Genomic DNA, 19339 nt, shown 5'->3' with positions numbered 1-19339 from the left:
AAGAATACCCCGGTCTGGGAAGAACCTAATTTAGTTTTGCCTCAACGGCCCTTTTATTTTCTCCTGTTTTACTACCCTTGCCCTGAGGGGGGGCGCTATCAGCAATACCCCAACGAAAAAAAAAAAGAAAACAGAAAAAATAAAAAGACTAATTTTTTCTGGATTACTGACTCCTGTGTCTTGGATTTCAGCTGGGCCCACCCACGGCCTCAGGATTTACCCCCAGGCACCACATATGGTGGAGAATGCGGGCACACTGATGCCACGCTGTGAAAGTTGGTCTGGACGGAAGAATCAACGCGACTGAGGTCAACGCGAATGGAGGCCACACCCCCCAGTGAAGGGAGACGAAGGACACGGCTGGCTGCACCTACCCTGGCCGAGATGCAAGAGGCAGAAGCAGAGGAGGAGTCCCGAGGGATGATGTTGGAAGCGGTCATCACCGAGCTGGCAAAGTCCCAGCGGGCCCTGCAGGAAGCGGTGGTTGAACTCTGTTGCCTATCTCCACGCGACGGGTCGAGATGGACCCCACAAGATGTATTGATGAAGATGACGGGCGACGATGACGTCGAGGCGTACCTCCACGTGTTCGAGCAAGCAGCTCAACGTGAAGAATGGCCGCCGGCAGACTGGGCGGCCATACTAGCCCCTTTCTTAATGGGGGAGGCCCAACAGGCCTACCGGGATATGGCCGTGGCTGATGCCACCGACTACCTCAAGTTGAGGAAAGCCATCCTGGCCCGATATGGGCTCAGCCTCCCCGCACGAGCCCAGCGCTACCACGAATGGTCATATGATGCCTCCCAGCCTACCCGGTCCCAAATCGCCGCCCTGACCCGCTTGACTAAGAGCTGGCTGGCCGAGGGAGAGGGGCCACCCCTGTTGGAGAGGGTCGTGTTGGACCGATGCACCCGCGCCCTACCGAAGGAGGCCAAACAATACGTAGCCCAGGTGGGACCCGCCTCGGTAGACCTCCTAGTGGCCCTCCTTGAAAACCATCAGGTAACCCAGCAGATGCTCCAACCAGAACGCACCGAAACCCAGAGCCAACCAACCCAGGGCCCACAACCTGTGAAGCACCCACCGCCCCTCCCTAACCCAAATCGCCGGGGCAGACCCAATACAGGGAGACCACGGCCTGAGTGGAGATGCTACAACTGCGGAGAGGAGGGGCATCTAGTCAGGAACTGCCCTGGGAAGGAGGTGTCCAGGCCCACCGCCAGTGGTGCGAGCAGCCCCGTGCACCCCTGCCTGTACCTGACCACCTGCTGGGCACATCAGAGTACGGAGGCCCCCAGATTCCCGGTACGAGTGGGGGACCGGGACACTGAAGCAGTGCTCGACTCGGGCAGCGCCATCACCCTGCTGCGACCAGAATTTGCGGGAGAAGAGAGGGGTGAAGAGGTGGCTGTGGCATGCATCCATGGGGACACCAGGAAATACCCCACGGTGTGGGTGGACCTAATCACCCCACGGGGAACCCACTCGGTGAGAGCAGGAGTAGTACCAAATCTACCCGTACCTGTGTTAATGGGAAGAGACTGCCCTTTGTTCCGGACCTATTGGGAGGAGGGGTCCCGGTCTCCGAATGAGATGAGGCCACGACGGCCCCGACGGGCGGCCCGCCGCACCCCCCTTCCAGTCTGGGCAGTGACATCTGGGGACAGTGAAGTAGAGGCCCCGCTACCAGAGTGGGAACGCCAACCAAACCCCCCGGCCACCAGTGGAACCGTCACCGCGACCGAAAAAGAGCTTGGGGAGGCCCTGCCCCCGGAGAAAGACGTCCGTCTGGCCTTCTCGGATGGGCCCCGAGAGACGAGCGAGGAGGCCGAAGCGCCCACCCGCTTCGGCACTGCCCAACTAAACGAGCCCAAGTTCGCTCAAGCCTGGAGAGACGCCCGAGACATTAACGGGGTACCCCAAGGGGCGGTGAGTACACCAGCTTATCCCTTCTTCAGGGTAAAACGTGACCTGCTCTATCGAGTCTGTAACCCACAGGGGGAGGAAGTAGAGCAGCTGCTCGTACCCCAACCGTTTGTGTCCCGAGTCCTCTATTTAGGCCACACTCACCTACTGGGAGCCCATCTGGGAAGGGAGAAGACCTACGAGAGGATCCTGGCGAGGTTCTATTGGCCCGGGGTGAAAAAGGCTGTGGAGGACTACTGTCGCCACTGCGCTGTGTGCCAACTCCATAGCCCAAAGGTAACCCTGAGAAACCCACTAATCCCCCTTCCTGTTATCGATGTACCCTTCAGGAGGATCGCGATGGACATCCTGGGGCCCTTGCCGAAGTCCAGCCGGGGACATCGGTACATCCTGGTGATCTTGGACTATGCGACTCGCTACCCAGAAGCTATCCCGCTCAGGACTGCGACAGGAAAGGCAGTGGCCAAGGAGTTGTTCATGCTCTTTAGCCGGGTCGGGATAGCGGAGGAACTCCTGACAGACCAAGGGACGTGCTTCATGTCAGGGGTCCTAAAGGAGATGTGCCGGCTGCTACACGTGACCCAACTGCGGACCTCCGTCTACCACCCCCAAACCGATGGGCTAGTGGAGAGATTCAACAAAACCCTCAAGTCCATGCTGAGGAAGACAATCGAGACTGACGGTAAGGACTGGGACCAGCTCTTACCCTATCTCCTCTTTTCAGTCAGAGAGGTACCCCAGAGCACGACCGGCTTCGCTCCATTTGAACTATTATATGGCCGACGACCTCGGGGACTACTAGACCTGGCAAAGGAGGCCTGGGAACAGCAACCGTCCAAAACCCGCAGCCTGATCGAACACGTGGAACAAATGGACCGGCGGATGGCCCAGATCTGGCCCATGATGAGGGCCCACATGGAACAGGTCCAACAAGAGCAAGCCAGGCTGTATAACCGGGGAGCGCAGGTGAGAGAATTTGTCCCAGGAGACAAGGTGATGATCCTAGTCCCCACCAGTGAGTGTAAATTTCTGGCCCAATGGCATGGGCCGTATGAGGTCGTGGAGCGCACGGGACCAGTGAACTACCGGGTGAGGCAGCCGGGGCGACGACGCCACCTCCAGATCTACCATGTTAATCTGATGAAGAGATGGCATGAGCCACCCCCAGCTCCGACCCCAGCCCTCTCCGCCCAGTGTGTCCCACCACCGACCCCTGATGTGAGGATGGGAGAGCAGTTGAGCTGCCGGCAGAAGCAAGCGCTACGTGAGCTGGTCGACCGGAACCGGGACGTCTTCTCGACTATGCCTGGCCGCACCCACCTGATCACCCACGACATCAGCACCGAACCAGGGAAGACGGTGAAGCTACGACCCTACCGAATCCCGGAAGCTCGCAGACACGCCATACGGGAGGAGGTGAGGAAAATGCTTGACCTCGGGGTCATTGAGGAAAGCCGCAGTGCCTGGTCCAGTCCCGTGGTGCTGGTCCCCAAGCCGGATGGGAGCTGGCGGTTCTGCAACGACTTCCGCCGGCTGAACGACATCTCCCTGTGTGACGCGTACCCCATGCCGAGAGTGGACGAACTCATCGAGCGGCTGGGACCGGCCCGATTCATAAGCACCCTGGACCTGACGCGGGGATATTGGCAAGTTCCCCTAACCCCCCGTGCCAGGGAGAAGACGGCCTTTGCGACCCCCACGGGCCTCTACCAATACACAGTCCTCCCCTTCGGCGTACATGGAGCCCCAGCCACGTTCCAGCGACTGATGGACCAGGTGTTACGGCCCCACCAGATGTATTGCGCAGCCTACTTGGATGACATAATCATACACAGCACCGACTGGGACAGTCACGTCGGCAGGATCGAAGCTGTGCTGACGTCACTGAGGGAGGCCGGGCTGACAGCTAACCCTGCGAAGTGCCGGCTCGGACTGGAGGAAGCGGCCTATCTTGGCCACACTGTCGGGAGGGGACGGGTGAAGCCCCAGTCGAACAAGGTCGACAGCATCGTCACCTGGCCCCAACCGGCCACCAAGAAGCAGGTGAGAATGTTCCTGGGTCTGGTGGGGTACTACCGACAGTTTGTTCCAGAGTTTGCAGCACGAGCAGCCCCGCTCCACGACCTCACCAAAAAGGAGCAGCCCAACCGGGTCCAGTGGAACCCCCTCGCCACTGCAGCCTTCCTGGACTTACGGGCAGCCCTGGGGGAGGAACCGGTACTGATCACCCCTGATTTTAAGAAAACCTTTGTGCTGCAGACCGACGCATCGGAAGTGGGACTTGGGGCTGTACTCTCGCAGATCCAGGACGGAGTGGAGCACCCAGTGACGTACATCAGCCGGAAACTCCTCAGCCATGAGAAGAATTACGCCACGGTCGAGAAGGAATGCCTCGCCATCAAATGGGCAGTAGGTAAATTACGCTACTACCTACTTGACCGTGAGTTCTTGTTGGTGACTGATCATGCCCCCTTAAAATGGATGTACCTTAACCGGGACAGCAATGCCCGAGTGACCCGCTGGTTTTTAGAGCTGCAACCCTACAGGTTCAAGGTGGAGCATCGTGCTGGGAAGCTGCACCAGAATGCTGATGCGCTATCCAGGAGAGAGGATGGCCTAGGGGCAGACGCTCCCGCCCGGGGCTTGGAGCTGAGGGGGGGAATATGTGGCGCCCCTGCTCCTGCATGTTGCGCCACGTGGGTAGAGAACCCCAGAAGGGCCCGCACAACGCAACCCTGCAACCGTTATGCATTGGGAGAGGTATGCGAAGGGGTCTATTTTCCTAGGGAAGTGATGGGGAGATCAGCACCATGGAGAGAGAACCCTCTACCTGCAGGTCCAGGACCCCGGACAGCACACGTAAGTGAACACGGTGGAAAACTACTGACTCAGCTGCAGCTCTTTTCCCTAATGAGCAGGGGAAGATATTTAAGGCGCGGTCGAGGCTGCAAACGGAGTCGGTCGGCGCCTATGCTGAGGAAGGAAGAGCAGAGGAAAGATCCTCTGCCGTACTGACCTGGAGGATTAAACCTAAAAGGAGGCCCCACCATTACCAACGGACACGTGAGGATAATTGAGCCCCCTTACCTAACCCTATCTCTGTGTGCTTCCCCCAGCCCTGACGCGGCCCCGGAGGGAAGAAGGAAGGAGGCCCTGAAGAATACCCCGGTCTGGGAAGAACCTAATTTAGTTTTGCCTCAACGGCCCTTTTATTTTCTCCCGTTTTACTACCCTTGCCCTGAGGGGGGGCGCTATCAGCAATACCCCAACGAAAAAAAAAAAGAAAACAGAAAAAATAAAAAGACTAATTTTTTCTGGATTACTGACTCCTGTGTCTTGGATTTCAGCTGGGCCCACCCACGGCCTCAGGATTTACCCCCAGGCACCACAATATCCATTGAAATAGAATAAGTGAATGACAACATTTTTTAAAATTTACACTGACATAGCGTAAGAAAATATTAATTTTGAGGTAAATTTGTGATGTTTATTAGGCGAGTATGAAACACAGCTTTTCAGTGTTTGAGAATTTTTTTGTATCAATACAGAATTAATATTAAAAACAAGGCATTCTATACAACATTACCATTTGTTAAAAGCTCACTGGCATTTTAAAATAGTGATGTAACTCTCAACACAGAAAATCCAATGTTAGGTAGCTGGCCTGAGTTTGTGCTGTTACACAGCCTGTACATTGCATTTGAATGAAGCAACTAAAACTATCTTTCAATGACAAGTCAGAGAGATCCGAAAAAGGTGAAAGGAGGCTGAATCAACTTACCTGCAAAGCAGCCTGAGAGAGCAGAAAGAAAAGAGAGAGGGTCAGATTAGAACGGCAAACAAAACTGTCCGTGAAAGAGAGAAAGAGAGAGATAAACAGTACAGATAATAAAAATAGCAATAGCAATAGCAACAGCAAAAATGCAAATGTGTGCAGTGAGGGCAATGCCCAGCGTACTTGCACACACACACAGACACATGCACACACAGAAGCACAGGTCTGAAAACAGGAAAAAAAAGAGTTCAGGGTATTCTGAAACTTTATACACTAGTCAGGTTTTCCTGAAATGTTTCACAATCTGATGAGAGAAGGGTGCTTATATTTCAGATTTGTCTCAGCATTGCGCTAGTTTTGGCATAGGAAGATTTGTTGTGGAAAATGTCAGTAAAATATGAGAAGTGAAGATCATTTTTATCCAAAATTAGACAATGTGGAATATCCCAAGAGTGTATCCTTGGGGGACACCAATACTGCAGAGGGAAAAGATACATTTTTTTTGCTGAGATTTAATACAGATTAAATACACAGTCTGTCGAGCCATAATTGAAGTTTGACGGTGACCTCTGTAGCAGATAAAACAATCCAATTTATATCTGCTAGCACTACTGTCCCATTTGCGGTCTCTCACTGCCTGTGGTCCTCCATCCTGGTCCTGGAGAGCCGCAGGGTGTGCTGGTTTTGTTTTCGCCTGCATATCAGCAACTAAGTCAGACCCAAGAAACCAGGTGAGGTGAGTTAATTGATAAATTAAAAGCAGTTAATTACGGAGTGTGCTGAGTAACAACAAAAGCCACAACAAAAAAGTAACACTCTCTCAAGGACCAGGAGAGAGGATCACTGCTCACTGCCCTATTTGTGGCCACATTACTGCTCTTATCACTACCTAACCCATAGCCCCAATCACTACAGTACCCAGCTACTGTACAATTCACTACCCCACCTACAGCATCAACCCCCACCTAGCTCCACATTCCAACGAATAGCAAGCAAGAACTTTAATGGATACAACAGTCAGAGAGCATAGATTTCAATATTTGATCATCACAATACCTGAACATGGCAGTCATATTAGTCAAAATTTGCATTGCTCCTGACAAGACGAGGTTGAAAATGTTATATGGACCACATCCTCTCTAGCCATGTGTCAGGATGATCTTCAAAAACATGACAAAACAGACAACAACTGGACAGTGTCAGGTGGTTGACAACACCAAAATATTTGGTGTTTACACAAATTCTCTCATCCAACTAATGCAACTATACCAATGAGTTGGGTGCGTTAGACAGAAGTTATGGAAGACAGACAGGGTCTGTAGAGAGGAAGTTGAGATTTTAAGGACAAGGCCTGCAGTATAACCTCTGTCTGTCACCAGGGCAGGGGAAACAAGTGTGGGTGGAGCACTCCTGAGTGAGGTAATGGGGCTTCAGCAGACCACAGTGTGACATGATTCATGGGAATAGGGAGGGGAGTCATTAGATGGGTATCTATTCTTAGATCTGCAACCTAGCAAATTCAAAATACCAAAAGGAGTAAAATAATCTCTACTGATGAAGAGAAGGGGCTCAAAGTTTGAAACTGAAGACAGATACTTTTAATAAAGTGGCCAGGTTGGTGGCCTAGGCCTAATGTCTGATGATTATTAGGTATATAATGTTTATTAAATATAATTTATAGCTATTATACCCATACAGTAATATGAAGGATAAACAAACCGATACGTTGCAAGCTTTTACATTTTTAATAAACATTCATGCAACATGTTTATTCATTATTATATATACATAAATGTATGCTTTATGTATGTAGGTAATGTATGCTTAAGTAGTGCACTGTATTAATTGGCACCTCTGGTTTAATATTTTGTGCAAATACCACAGGTTAGAGAACACATTTGGAGGGATTTTTTTACTTCACCATTTCTCTGTGGATTTTGATGTATGCTTGGAGTCATTGTCCTGCTGGACAATCTACCTATCATCAGACCCTACACCCCTGCCAGCCCTCTTCGTTCAGCCTCCACAGGCCGCTTGGCACCTCCGCCTCTCCGAACCTCCACCTCACGCTCACGACTCCTGTCTATTCTGGCTCCACGGTGGTGGAATGAACTGAACTGTAGAATCTCTCCCCACCTTCAAGTGCAAACTGAAGACGCACCTCTTCAAGCAGCACCTCTCCCCGTCCCTCCGTACCTCCCTGTGAACCTTAATTGTTGTCTTTCTGTGATTTACTTTGTGTATCTGTATTTTTAGTTGGCTAGGTAAGCAGTGTTTGGATAGTTAAGTTTGGTCACTTTTGCTTTGCTTTGCCTTGTTTGTTTGTTTATTTGTTTGTTTAAAAAAAAAAATAATAATAATAATTGGCCCTGGTCCTTCTCTTTGTTGTACAGGTAGCAGTTGAAATTGTACTTCCCTCTAGGGTCTTTCAGCGCACTTATCCCTGGTTATGGGTATGCACTTTGTTGTATGTCGCTCTGGATAAGAGCTTCTGCCAAATGCCATTAATGTAATCTAATGTAATATCTATGACCAAGTCTCAACCAGATTTTCTGCTGTTGATCTTAAATAGTGCCCCTGGACCACTGACAGCAAAACATTCCCAAAACATCAATGACTCACTGCCGTATTTGACAGTAGGTACGAGGTGCTTCTCCTTGCATGGTTGACAAAGGGATGCTTCTTGACACAATATAGTTTCTTCAGACTGAGATTAACTAAATTAAATTAAAATAGAATTATTGATTGAGTGCCAATAATTTTTTTGTGTATCAGGATTTTTAGTTTGGCTAGGTAAGCAGTGTTTGGCTAGTTAAGGGGTTTGGTCATACTTTTGCTTTGTTTAAATAAATAAAAAATAAAGGCACTTATCCCTGGTTATGGGTATGCACTTTGTTGTACGTCTACATCTGCCAAATGCCATTAATGTAATGTAATGGCTTTCAGAGAAAATTAGACTATTAAATAAAAAACATTGAAACATGATAGTAAATGTATTTAAGTAAAAGTATATAGCTTTCCTGTACGTATAATCTAGAATATAGATCATTATCCACATTGTTTATTATATGCAGCCATTTTGGACACACAGGTCAAAAGGTTTACAGGGAGAGGAGTCCACAGTACCTTCTGCTGGATGGTGGAGTGCTTCTGCTCCATGTCACGCTTCTCTTTGGCTGCGTCTACTACCAGCTGGTCCAGCTGAATAAAAATGAAACCCACCAGTTAGAGACCTGCAGGTCATAGCAGTCCAATGGGCTGCCCAAGTCATTCTCAATCTTCATGATGAGAATTAGGCAAGGATTTAGCATCTAGACAAACATGCCTATGGCAGTAAAATGTGATCATTATACAACTTTATCAGAAAAAACTAAGACCTTGATAGTGGGAACAAACTACTGTGTTCTTTGTTTATGAACCGGAATCATGAGCATTAGAGAACATCATATAGCTTTTATATCCAACAAAATTTATTTTTTGATTATTCTTGTTTGTATAATCAAGATATCTGTTATGACTCATTAGATTCATTAGGGGGTAATTCTGTGAAAAATCAACCACTGCAATTTTGCTCAAACATCGTGAAAATGTTCTTCATATATTCAATAAAGATATCCAAAACATATTTTTAAGAGATATTGGCTCTCAAAAAAGGGGTGGTGGTACCCACAAAAGTCACTCTCAAGTGGAAATTGGGGTTTGTTGTGATTTTGGATCATCATATATTTGGCATTAAAGGAGGGAACCTAAAAACTAGTTCTGACAGAAGTTTATGTCTGTTTTCAGATTATGAACTCAGACAGTATTATGTTACAGTCATTCAAAAATAATTTTGCAATTAAAAAATAGTATTTGATGGCTTAAGAAAAGCCAAAAGCAAAATTAGGTCAAATAGATCCATAATTCAAAAGTTCTACAATGCCAAACCTGGACCTGATGTCCAAAAAGTGTTAAATATTCAACCAAGTAGTTGGTAAGGTGGACAGTTTCGGATCAAAATTAAACTGATTACTTTCAAAGGTATAAGAGGCCTACTTATGTACAGTGCATGTACATAGCACAGTATTTTTCAATGGACTGGATATGGGAAGGAGGCAAGACTGATGACTACATCAGACGGGAAGTTGTTATGAACTTCTCAGCAACATCAATGGCATGGAATACAGACAGGGCTGGGAAGAACATGTTTAATACGACTAGTCATTTCTCATAAGCGTCGGCAGCTTTAAGCATAACAGCAAACAGGCAAAAAGGTTTGAGATTATAAACGTGATTGTATTGAATGTATTAGTTATAATACGTCCACCTAAACCGTTACTTACATGACAGTTATTTGGCTTACGCTTTTCTCCATAGCAACTAACAGTTGATTATTCTAAGCAGGGGACAATCCCCGCTGGGGAAATGTATAACTTAGCCACTAGGCCATGGGCTGCCCACTAGCCACCTAGCTACTTACTTCCCTTACCCTGAAAAAAACCTAGTGCAGTTTGTGTGGACAGTAATTATTCCTCACTAGAGTTTTTACTTGACATGGATGAGAAACTATATTGTGCTGTAATTCAAAGCACTTCTGTAAGTCGCTCGAGATCATTTTGCCAAATGGTATAAATTTATTTTTTACATACCGATTGGAGCGGAACAGGAACATGGGAAATAAATCACCTGGAGGGTTTATGGGAATCGTATTTCACGATTAGCTATTGAAATCGTTAGCAAGAGGAGTACTCCCATTCTGAAATAATAGCGTTCTGCCTCTCACTTGTAAATAGAACAGAACTAGAACTAAAGCAATGTGGGTAACGGTAAAATTAGCATTGCCATTACATTTTTATTTCTTAAAAAAGGCTACAAAATATTGTATCTAAGAATGCTTCAGAGAGGATTTATTTTTGATGGCAAACTCTAAACTCTACTCTTTCAATTTGTCATTTTGTACTATATCCAAAACTTCAAATCTCAGAAAAAGAAAAAATATTGATAAACTAAAGGCAGGCAGGGAATCTGTCTTTCAAAACTTTTGAGTGTTCATGACTACATTCAATAAGAAATAGTATAAATCAAATGTTACTGGGGGAGAGGGTGGCAGCTAGGTTTACACAATGCTCCAATACCTAGGGTGTACTGTGATTCCAAAACATGATATAATATACTCTCAAAATGCAGGGCAATGGTGGAACCAGTGCATAGTCTTATTGTAAACATTGTAATAACTATCAGACAAGGCCAATTAAAGTATAACTAAAGTAAAATAACTTAAATAAATCTATTTAAAAAGTAAATTTAAAAAGTAGAGAATTGCCTTACTAAAACAAGCAATGCTAAGACTAAAACTCCAAGTAGAACTACAATAACCATAGATCTCACTCCTGAAAAGAATTAACTCCTGTACCCTCTGACCTTTAATACAATTTACAGAAAAGTCACTTAAAACATTACTTACAGCACTTCTTTGGAATACAGCTTATCTAGTTACTGGGGAACTGAAAGCTTAGTCTTGTCTTAACTTTTTTATCAATAATTTACACAAATACATTTTCAGGAATTGTGTATCTACAGATGTTACAGAGTGCACGTATGTTTCTTGTATGGAAATAACTTGCCTTTTTCTATATATTCTTGTTTCAATACAACACATCAGGGCCAAATGTCTTTCAGTACCTGTCCACCTAGCAGATTCATGAGAGGCTGCAGTTCACTGAACAGGTCATAGCCTTGATGGAAGAATGTCAGGTGGGCATACATGAAGGACAGCATCTGGAAGAACAGAAGGTATCTGGTGACTGAGAGAAGACTGAGGAAATCACACTAACCCTGTGGGCTACATGGCACTGCAGACAGCCTATCTTGCCTCATTGAGAGGTTCTCAGGTCAGTTCTCACCATTCACAGCACAGCACAGTCAGATTGGTGACATTTCATGCAGGCATCAGCTAAACATAAACTAGTGCAGTTTTAAAGCATTGTCATAGATCAAAAAGCACTGTCAAGGAGTGGCAATGGTGAGTGACAATTCTCACACAGTATCAGCCCCGATGCTTGACACCAGACCTTAAACAAAAACATTCTGCAACACTCGCACAGTAATAATAAAATGATAAAAAGAATAAGAATCTCCGATAACATAACTTGGGCTTTGTTATAGTCGCATGAAACACACTAACATTTGAGTGCATTAAAATAAACTGACAAATCTCACCGATTTGAGGATTTCAAATCTTCTCTTTGACTGGAGGACATTTATCTGAGGGCAGAGGCAAAACAATGAAATTAATCCTGCACAATAATTGTCTAACAAAGGCATGAGGAGCACATTCAAGCACAAACATATTATAAACTGCTGAGAGATATAAAGAATAGTTTCAACCAAATATTCAAGTGCTTTCTATAACCGTTCTGGAGCTTTGTACATTGTTCTTTAAGACATGTTTAGTATATACACCATTTAATCTATATCCTGGGTCAGCTGGGAAAATACAAGGGTATGGGTATGTTATAGCACAAAATATTGGTAACAAGACATTTATGGTGCATTTGTGCATACATAATAGGACACCTTTAAGGCAAAGAAAAAAATAAGATTAGAAAATATATTAACATACTGAATTCAAGACTTAAGAAAATATATACTGGTGAACAGAAACAATGCTTGAAAGTAGGTTAGGACTTTGGTTATAAATTCAGCCAATTCACGATCATCTCACGTTCAGTACCATCTGCCACCACCAGAGGGCAAAAAGAGCTTACTCTTCAGCAAGACCCGATCCAGACAATGCACTGCTTACCTAGGCAAGTACCAGCGCAATCTCTCAATTATTGCTTACTGCACCATCTGAACTGGAACAGAACTGCAATTAACAGGTTGTAAGCCTCACAGTCTATAACATGATTTCAATAATCTCATTTGAAAAGCAAATACGCCTCATACAATCAGTTGCCAGAAAATAAGAAGTTTGACACCACTGTAAGTGTGATCTGTCACCATCCACATATCATTTGTTGAGGAAGTTTCCAGGAAACAACGTGAGATACAAGCAACATCTATGAAAAAGAATTGTTGTTGATGACTCAAAGCATTAATTTGCTTGGCAAATAGAGGTTAGCTGCACCCAAAATTGGTGCATAATGTCATCAAAGAAACATTACACAATGAGCAGCTGGCACAATAAATGTGGCTTAAATGTATTTTGTCATCCCCTATATAGTCAGGTAATTGGATTAGATTACAAAACCGACCATCACATTTGATTGGTACGCTTCAGTGCAACCATGTTAGCCATATCCTACCAGCTAGTGGTTTACACAGCTGAGAAGCCCAATCCTAACCATTGAGCAAACACTGGCATTAGCAATTGCTAGTTGTTGTGGCATACAGTATGTGTTGGCAAGGCTCAGGACAGCTCTGATTTAGTCTTTACTGGGCATAATGTGCCCAACCATAAAGGCAATAAAATAACAAAATTCATGCTCTCTTATTATATGTAAATTATAATGGACCATCATAATGATAACAAAATAGGTGATAGCAATATTCACCATGTCCCCCTGTAGCTGGTAATTGTATGAAAGATCAGCTGACTGGTACACTTATTTACATATTCATAATGAAGAAAGGCAATCCAAACTTATTCTCGAAAACATCCGTTTCTATGCATTTTCTACTAAGTGCTTTGGCACATCAATCCATCCGTTCACTTAAAGCAGAAAAATCAAGAGACACTCAAATCTCTCAGCTACATAAAGTAGGCCAGGTTTGTCTGCTGTTCAAACAAAAAAACATGATGAGTCGAGATATCTGCATCACATTTCAAATAAAATGTATTTCCAAATAGATTGCTTTGCAAAATTATTCATTTATCTTAATTACCTGAAGGAAAAAAACTATTCCGCAACCTACGTATTAATCATCATAGAACTTCAAACATAAGGCATGGGACATTACTTCCTATAGCATAACAATACCAATACACTGTCATCACTAGATTTGTGAAAAAGTGAAAAAGTCCAAAATGAAAACATGATCCATTGATATTACTGATTAATCCTGCATTTTGATAGAAATTTCTCAGCAAAAACTTAAATTAAAAAAACTAACCAAAATAAAAAGACCTTAAAAATTACACACAGAAAAAGTCTTGGCACATGATTTATTGCATTGTTTCCAGTGGCTATCCACTGCCATTAATTCCCCTGTAGCTATGGGGAATTTTAATGCTGCAAATCTGATTACAGTCCCAATAGCAGCCTCTTCCGACCTTGAATGCTTTGCATGTAGTGACTATTTGCTCTTCATTCCCAAGATCTTCCAAGAAGGTTCCTATTGCAGGACTATTAAAGCCTAATTTATCAACAATACGTAAGAGGCAACAAATAACGAGATTCAAATCTTTATGTTTCACTTCTCTCTCCTTCAAAAGACACAACTTATTTACATAAAAGCTGACTTTAAAATGAAGTTATGAAATGTGAAACTGCAAATTACATACTCAGATCTCCTGGCACATTGAAGATCTCTCCACTCAAGTCCAGCCATTTTCCTTCCATTATTATTAGGGAAGATGAGGACTTCACAAGACAAGGTTCTTCAAGGGCTGTTTGAATGGCTGAAGGTCCTACACAGAACCATTTAAACTCAAAGAACCCTCGGTGCTGCTGGCTTCATAGCCTGAGGTACCTATCATACTGATTTTAACCATTTATATTGATGAACCTTTATGGATTGTGCCATTTTATGCAGTGTATTTGCCGTTTCTGTGGTTATCTGTCTACCTACCCAGGGACTACAGATAAGTATACAGTAAATAAACTGCTAGCTAACTCTGGTGCAATTATAGTTTAATTGTGCCCTGTCCCTGCAAAAATAACCAATAAAATAAATGTCTAAAGACAGAGGAACCATTCAGCAGGTAAAAAAACGGGAAGTGTCACAACCTGCAGCACGTAGTCCAGGGCGATGTGGCGGAAGCACTTGCGTGTGGCGGTCAGGATATTGGTGGCCTCCTCCATCTCGTGCTGCTTGTTGCGTGGCGCTTGGGCGTTCTTCCCCAGGGCCGTCTCCTTCTCCTCGCTCACCTTGTCAAACTGCTTCTTGGCATCCTTGAACTTTCGCAGGTCGCTGGAGGGAAAGAAAACATTGCTGGTGGGCCTGTTGATGCGGACGCTAAGCGCTCCAACATGCCATTACATCCATGATACAAAAGGTTATGAACCTTCCTGACATCCTGAGTCAGCCCAACTCGCAGCTGCTCTGCACATTCCGGAAAGAAGACACACTAACAGCTCAGCAGCCGACCGTAACCTACGCTGTAGTAAGTGGAAGGTAAGGTCACTTCCTAACAAAGTTAAAGCATGAGTTGATAATCATTCACAAGCAGGCCATTGTGTTACTGGCATTTGTAGCCTCAGGAGCAGAGAGCCAACTTTCCCATATCCAGTGCTGTTGGGCCTGAATAGTTTCAAACAACCCCCCTATATTTTGTTCTAATTGTATGGCTACAGCTTTTGTGCCGCATAAACGACCAGACAAATTGCAACAGAAATAACTACTTTAAGGCATTTTGCGGATACACATGCATACTTACTCTTTCACAAATGTTTGGAGTTGTGACTTTATGGATCTCTGGGCCTGGTCAAATAAAATCTGTAAAATCATACGAAAGACAGAATTATGACAGTGCTATCATACATAATCACATGATCCGATTGACAACTGCATTCCATAGGACACTATCACAGATTTCCCATTCCTATACCTTTAGTTTAGGTTATACAATATCAGTTTGTTCTCACACTCTGTCACAGTCAAACACTCCATACAGTGTTCAGCGACTGGATCCCCACTACAGAACCGTGAATAAAACCCCCCTTGCAGTGGCAGCAGGACTTACTGTGTGATAGTTGATCATCTCCTGCAGACTCTCTGCAAACTTTGTAAGACTGGACTGCAGAATAAAACAGAAACATCACTGGGAATGAGCATGTACAATAACACTGGGCTTTGCTGGTTAATAATGTTGTCGGTAGGGAAGAGCCTCAACACTGCCCTTCGTCACTTTATCATACACCTTAAACAACTTGTATTACATATTTCTGTATGTCATAAAAATATAACTTGGTCGCATCTCCATCAGTTATCATTTATTTTAATTATTTTGAATATAGTTTTCAAAACCATTTAGCCATCCTACATTATACTGTGCGGATGTGTAAACTATATCCCATTCATTGAGCTTTAGTGGTAGTTTGTAGTTGAGCAATCAATCAAATGGCTCATCTCTCTCACTCCAATAATCAATATGGTGGAGATGAACTTCACTATTATTAAGGGAATAATCATTACAGACACACAAATCTCATTCCATGCGTAACCGGTTTAGTAGGCTTATAGGTTACTTGAGGTGTTGTTAGAAGTGCGTCAGTTCAAAAACAAGAAGGATAATCTGGCAACTGCTAATCTATTTTCAAACTTGTTTGATTGGGTTCACTGCGTTTGATGCTGGGGAAGTGAATAAGACTGTTGATGTATTCAAGGAAAGATGCTAATCTTTGAAAGATACCAATGAGCTTGTCAATTATCAGTAATATGCTGGGAATGAGAATGTTTAATATTGCTGTTTAGACCACCGTGTATGACCACTTATTTTTCGACACTGAGGATTAGAGAGTATATTGGGGGTATAGAATAAGAATAGGATAAGTGGGAGATATACTTATATGTAAGAATGCAAAAATAGGGTACTCGATAACACTGGAAAACAGCATGGACAAGAATGGGGAACAGTAGTGATATTGGGAATAACCATGTAAAATAACATTGGGGTATACAGTAATTACACTGGGTATGAATAACCACAGAAACACACATGCTGAACTGCCTCAATGCTGAGCCCCTCTCAGTGGTACAGACCGGAATTCAACCAGAGCCTGTGCACTGTATCACTTCATATCTGCTCTTGCCAAGCCACTATAACCATGTCAAAACACATAACAGCAAACACTGCACAGAGATCTGAAAGAGGAAATGGCTTCTCATGGTTTTGGCTGATGCTTAGAATCACAATGGAGCTTTCAGTGAAAGTTCTTCTGGAGCTGCATTCTTGCTAAAAATGGAGGACAATAGAGCATGATACTCCAGGGAAAGAACTGAAGAGGAATTCTGGCTTTTCAACGTATTTGGGGTGTGGTGGGTGGACCGTTGTGGACTTTTAGAGTTGAAATGTGCATTAGGTTAGTCACTGAAAAGTATTAGTTTGGCAAACATTTTTCATGTTACAGGTTATACCCATACATTTTTTATGCACCCATAAATACATTTTCTGGAAAAGGTAAACCCATAACTGCAATTCGATCCCAAGACAAGTGTTTCACTTGACCTACAAAAAGCACGCTCTGCTAAAAAGCAGGTGAGGTGAGATGGGTAACCGCAAAAGTTTTAGCCGTAACCACAAAGAGCTCTTACTCAGCTGTATATTTTCCACACCTTCTCTGGGTTTTTATGTTCCATGGATCGTTACACTCTTAAGCCTAAAACTAATATAGAAATAAATCAGTTTTCAAGGCATCCACAATTGTTATACCATAATACAGTTACAACAAGTAACACAAAACAATGCAGCTTATACAATATACAATAAAATATTAATAATAAATCTCCATCCCAGTACCTCACAGTTAAAGTGACTGTCACAAAGGTCACTTATATGGAATTCATGCAGTCTCATGTTCCCAATGTTCACTTACCTCAATGACTTCATCTTTGGTGGAGTGCTGGGCTAGCTCCCGTATCCCACTAACAAACTGCCGGTTGGCTGTGTTGTATGCTTTTCCAGCATCTATCATTCCAATACACAGCTTGACCAACTGCAAAAGAACAGACAGCCAGATGAACGGAGGCAGAGCGGGAGACACTGAGGGAGTAACTGTGATGATATGAGACCTCCTACAAATCTGTCTTATTGACCCCAAAACATATTTTGAGTTTTAGAAACCAATTGAAAGAGGAGAATGAAAGCTTTCTAAACCAAAGTCATCTCTCTACTCCAGATATCAAGGGAGGTGTGTCCAGTTTCATTTTGAGTGCCACCAAATCATGTTTTTGAGAGTTAAGGAAACTACCAACACTGGGTACCAACACTACCAAAACTCTGGGGCTATAACTAACAGACCATGAAAGCAAAAACATTAACATGTAGCCACAAATGCAGCTGATGTGGTTGTTTGTGACTGGTGAAACAATGCACAACTCCAGTGTTACGATCACTTTACATCTTGCGTTTAAGCTTAAAAACTATATTTTTCATATTTGACATTAAGATTATGAAAGCCTAAATATTTTTCTTAACATCGATTTCTGTGAAATTGGACATTGCAACTTATGACTGATCATGAAAGAGTGGGTCACATATACAGTCTATGAAAACACTCAGGAGAGCCATTAAGTAGCTTTGCTCATAATTCACAGGGCACAGGCAGACAACACTGGTCTTTTATAGTGCACTGTAATACACTGTAAAACATGGCCCTGACAACATGGTAAAGCCAATATTTTTGAAACAATTTTCTGGTTCACTTGCATTAAGAAATGGATGAGTCATGGATCAAATCAAGTCAAGTGACAAACCCCAGAGGTACAGTACGAATATTATCAGGGGCTTATATCATTACAATAACAGCAAAGAAATAAAATGCTCAGAATACATTGAACAGCGCACTCAATGTTTTTATCTACTGAACATAAAGAGATTTTTTCTAGTTTTTTTCCCCAGTTAAAAACCTTGGATATGCTGAAGACTGCAAATACTCTTGGAAACGTGGACTATCTGAATCAGATTACACAGAAGTTCATGCCAAATTCAAGTTTGTAGTTTAGGATATTCTTATGGAAAAAATATGAAAACATGATTCAGACAGCGGTCATTACGAGCAGCAGGGATCTGAGCATTTCCAGCTTGTGAGCACACTGAATATTGTTATAACACAATTATACAAGAGTTGTAGGAGTGGATAAGTTACCGCAGTTAAACTAAGAGTGGTAATTGTAACACAGTAACACTGTAAGTGGCAAGTGACTGCAATGCTGTTACATTTTAGGAGCTGTAAGAGTGGTAAGTCACTGTAATGCTGTTAACATTTTAGGAGCTGTAATTGTGGTAAGTCACTGTAATGCTGTTACATTTTAGGAGCTGTAAGAGTAGTAAGTCACTGTAATGCTGTTACATTTTAGGAGCTGTAAGAGTAGTAAGTCACTGTAATGCTGTTACATTTTAGGAGCTGTAAGAGTGGTAAGTGACTGTAATGTAGTTACTCTCTCACAACTGTGAGGGAGGTGCTTATTCCACAGACAGTCAGAGCAGTTTGGTTTGTCTCCACCTCCCCAACACTTCCGCCTCCATCCTTCAAACACTCATCTCCAGCCTCTAGCTCACTCATTCACCCATCTGACCCCACTCACCTTGTCCAGCTTTGACTCCAGTTCCCCAACATCCCCCTCAACCTCCTCTATAGTGGCTCTGTCAGAAAAACAGACAAAAAGATAACTGTTAAAAATAGCAAAAATCACAGAGTGCTTCAGTGCCGAAGGGTATTACTGATGAACCATGACCATGTTGACTTATTATTTGGGCAGCATTAACATCATTGA

At 43.9% G+C, this 19339-nt stretch overlaps 1 protein-coding gene across 2 annotated transcripts in view; it reads right to left on the bottom strand.

The window, feature by feature from the left end:
- Positions 1-19339, bottom strand: part of acap2a (ArfGAP with coiled-coil, ankyrin repeat and PH domains 2a) — a 64215-nt gene that overhangs the window by 18691 nt on the left and 26185 nt on the right. The window contains exons 2-9 of one of the 2 annotated variants that reach the window (XM_061241512.1): positions 19151-19208; positions 17440-17559; positions 15588-15641; positions 15282-15340; positions 14632-14815; positions 11900-11944; positions 11363-11458; positions 8828-8902 (exon numbers count right to left, since the gene is read on the bottom strand). In XM_061241512.1, coding sequence (XP_061097496.1) covers positions 8828-8902; positions 11363-11458; positions 11900-11944; positions 14632-14815; positions 15282-15340; positions 15588-15641; positions 17440-17559; positions 19151-19208 — 691 coding nt within the window. Of the gene's footprint in view, positions 1-8827; positions 8903-11362; positions 11459-11899; positions 11945-14631; positions 14816-15281; positions 15341-15587; positions 15642-17158; positions 17232-17439; positions 17560-19150; positions 19209-19339 lie in introns of those variants that run through there. The other variant, XM_061241513.1, reaches the window with a different exon arrangement.

This window comes from Conger conger, chromosome 5 (genome assembly GCF_963514075.1).
Source record: "Conger conger chromosome 5, fConCon1.1, whole genome shotgun sequence".
Classification (NCBI taxonomy): Eukaryota; Metazoa; Chordata; class Actinopteri; order Anguilliformes; family Congridae; genus Conger; species Conger conger.
The sequence above is the reverse complement of the archived record's forward strand: the minus strand, read 5'-3'. Positions and strand labels throughout refer to the sequence as shown.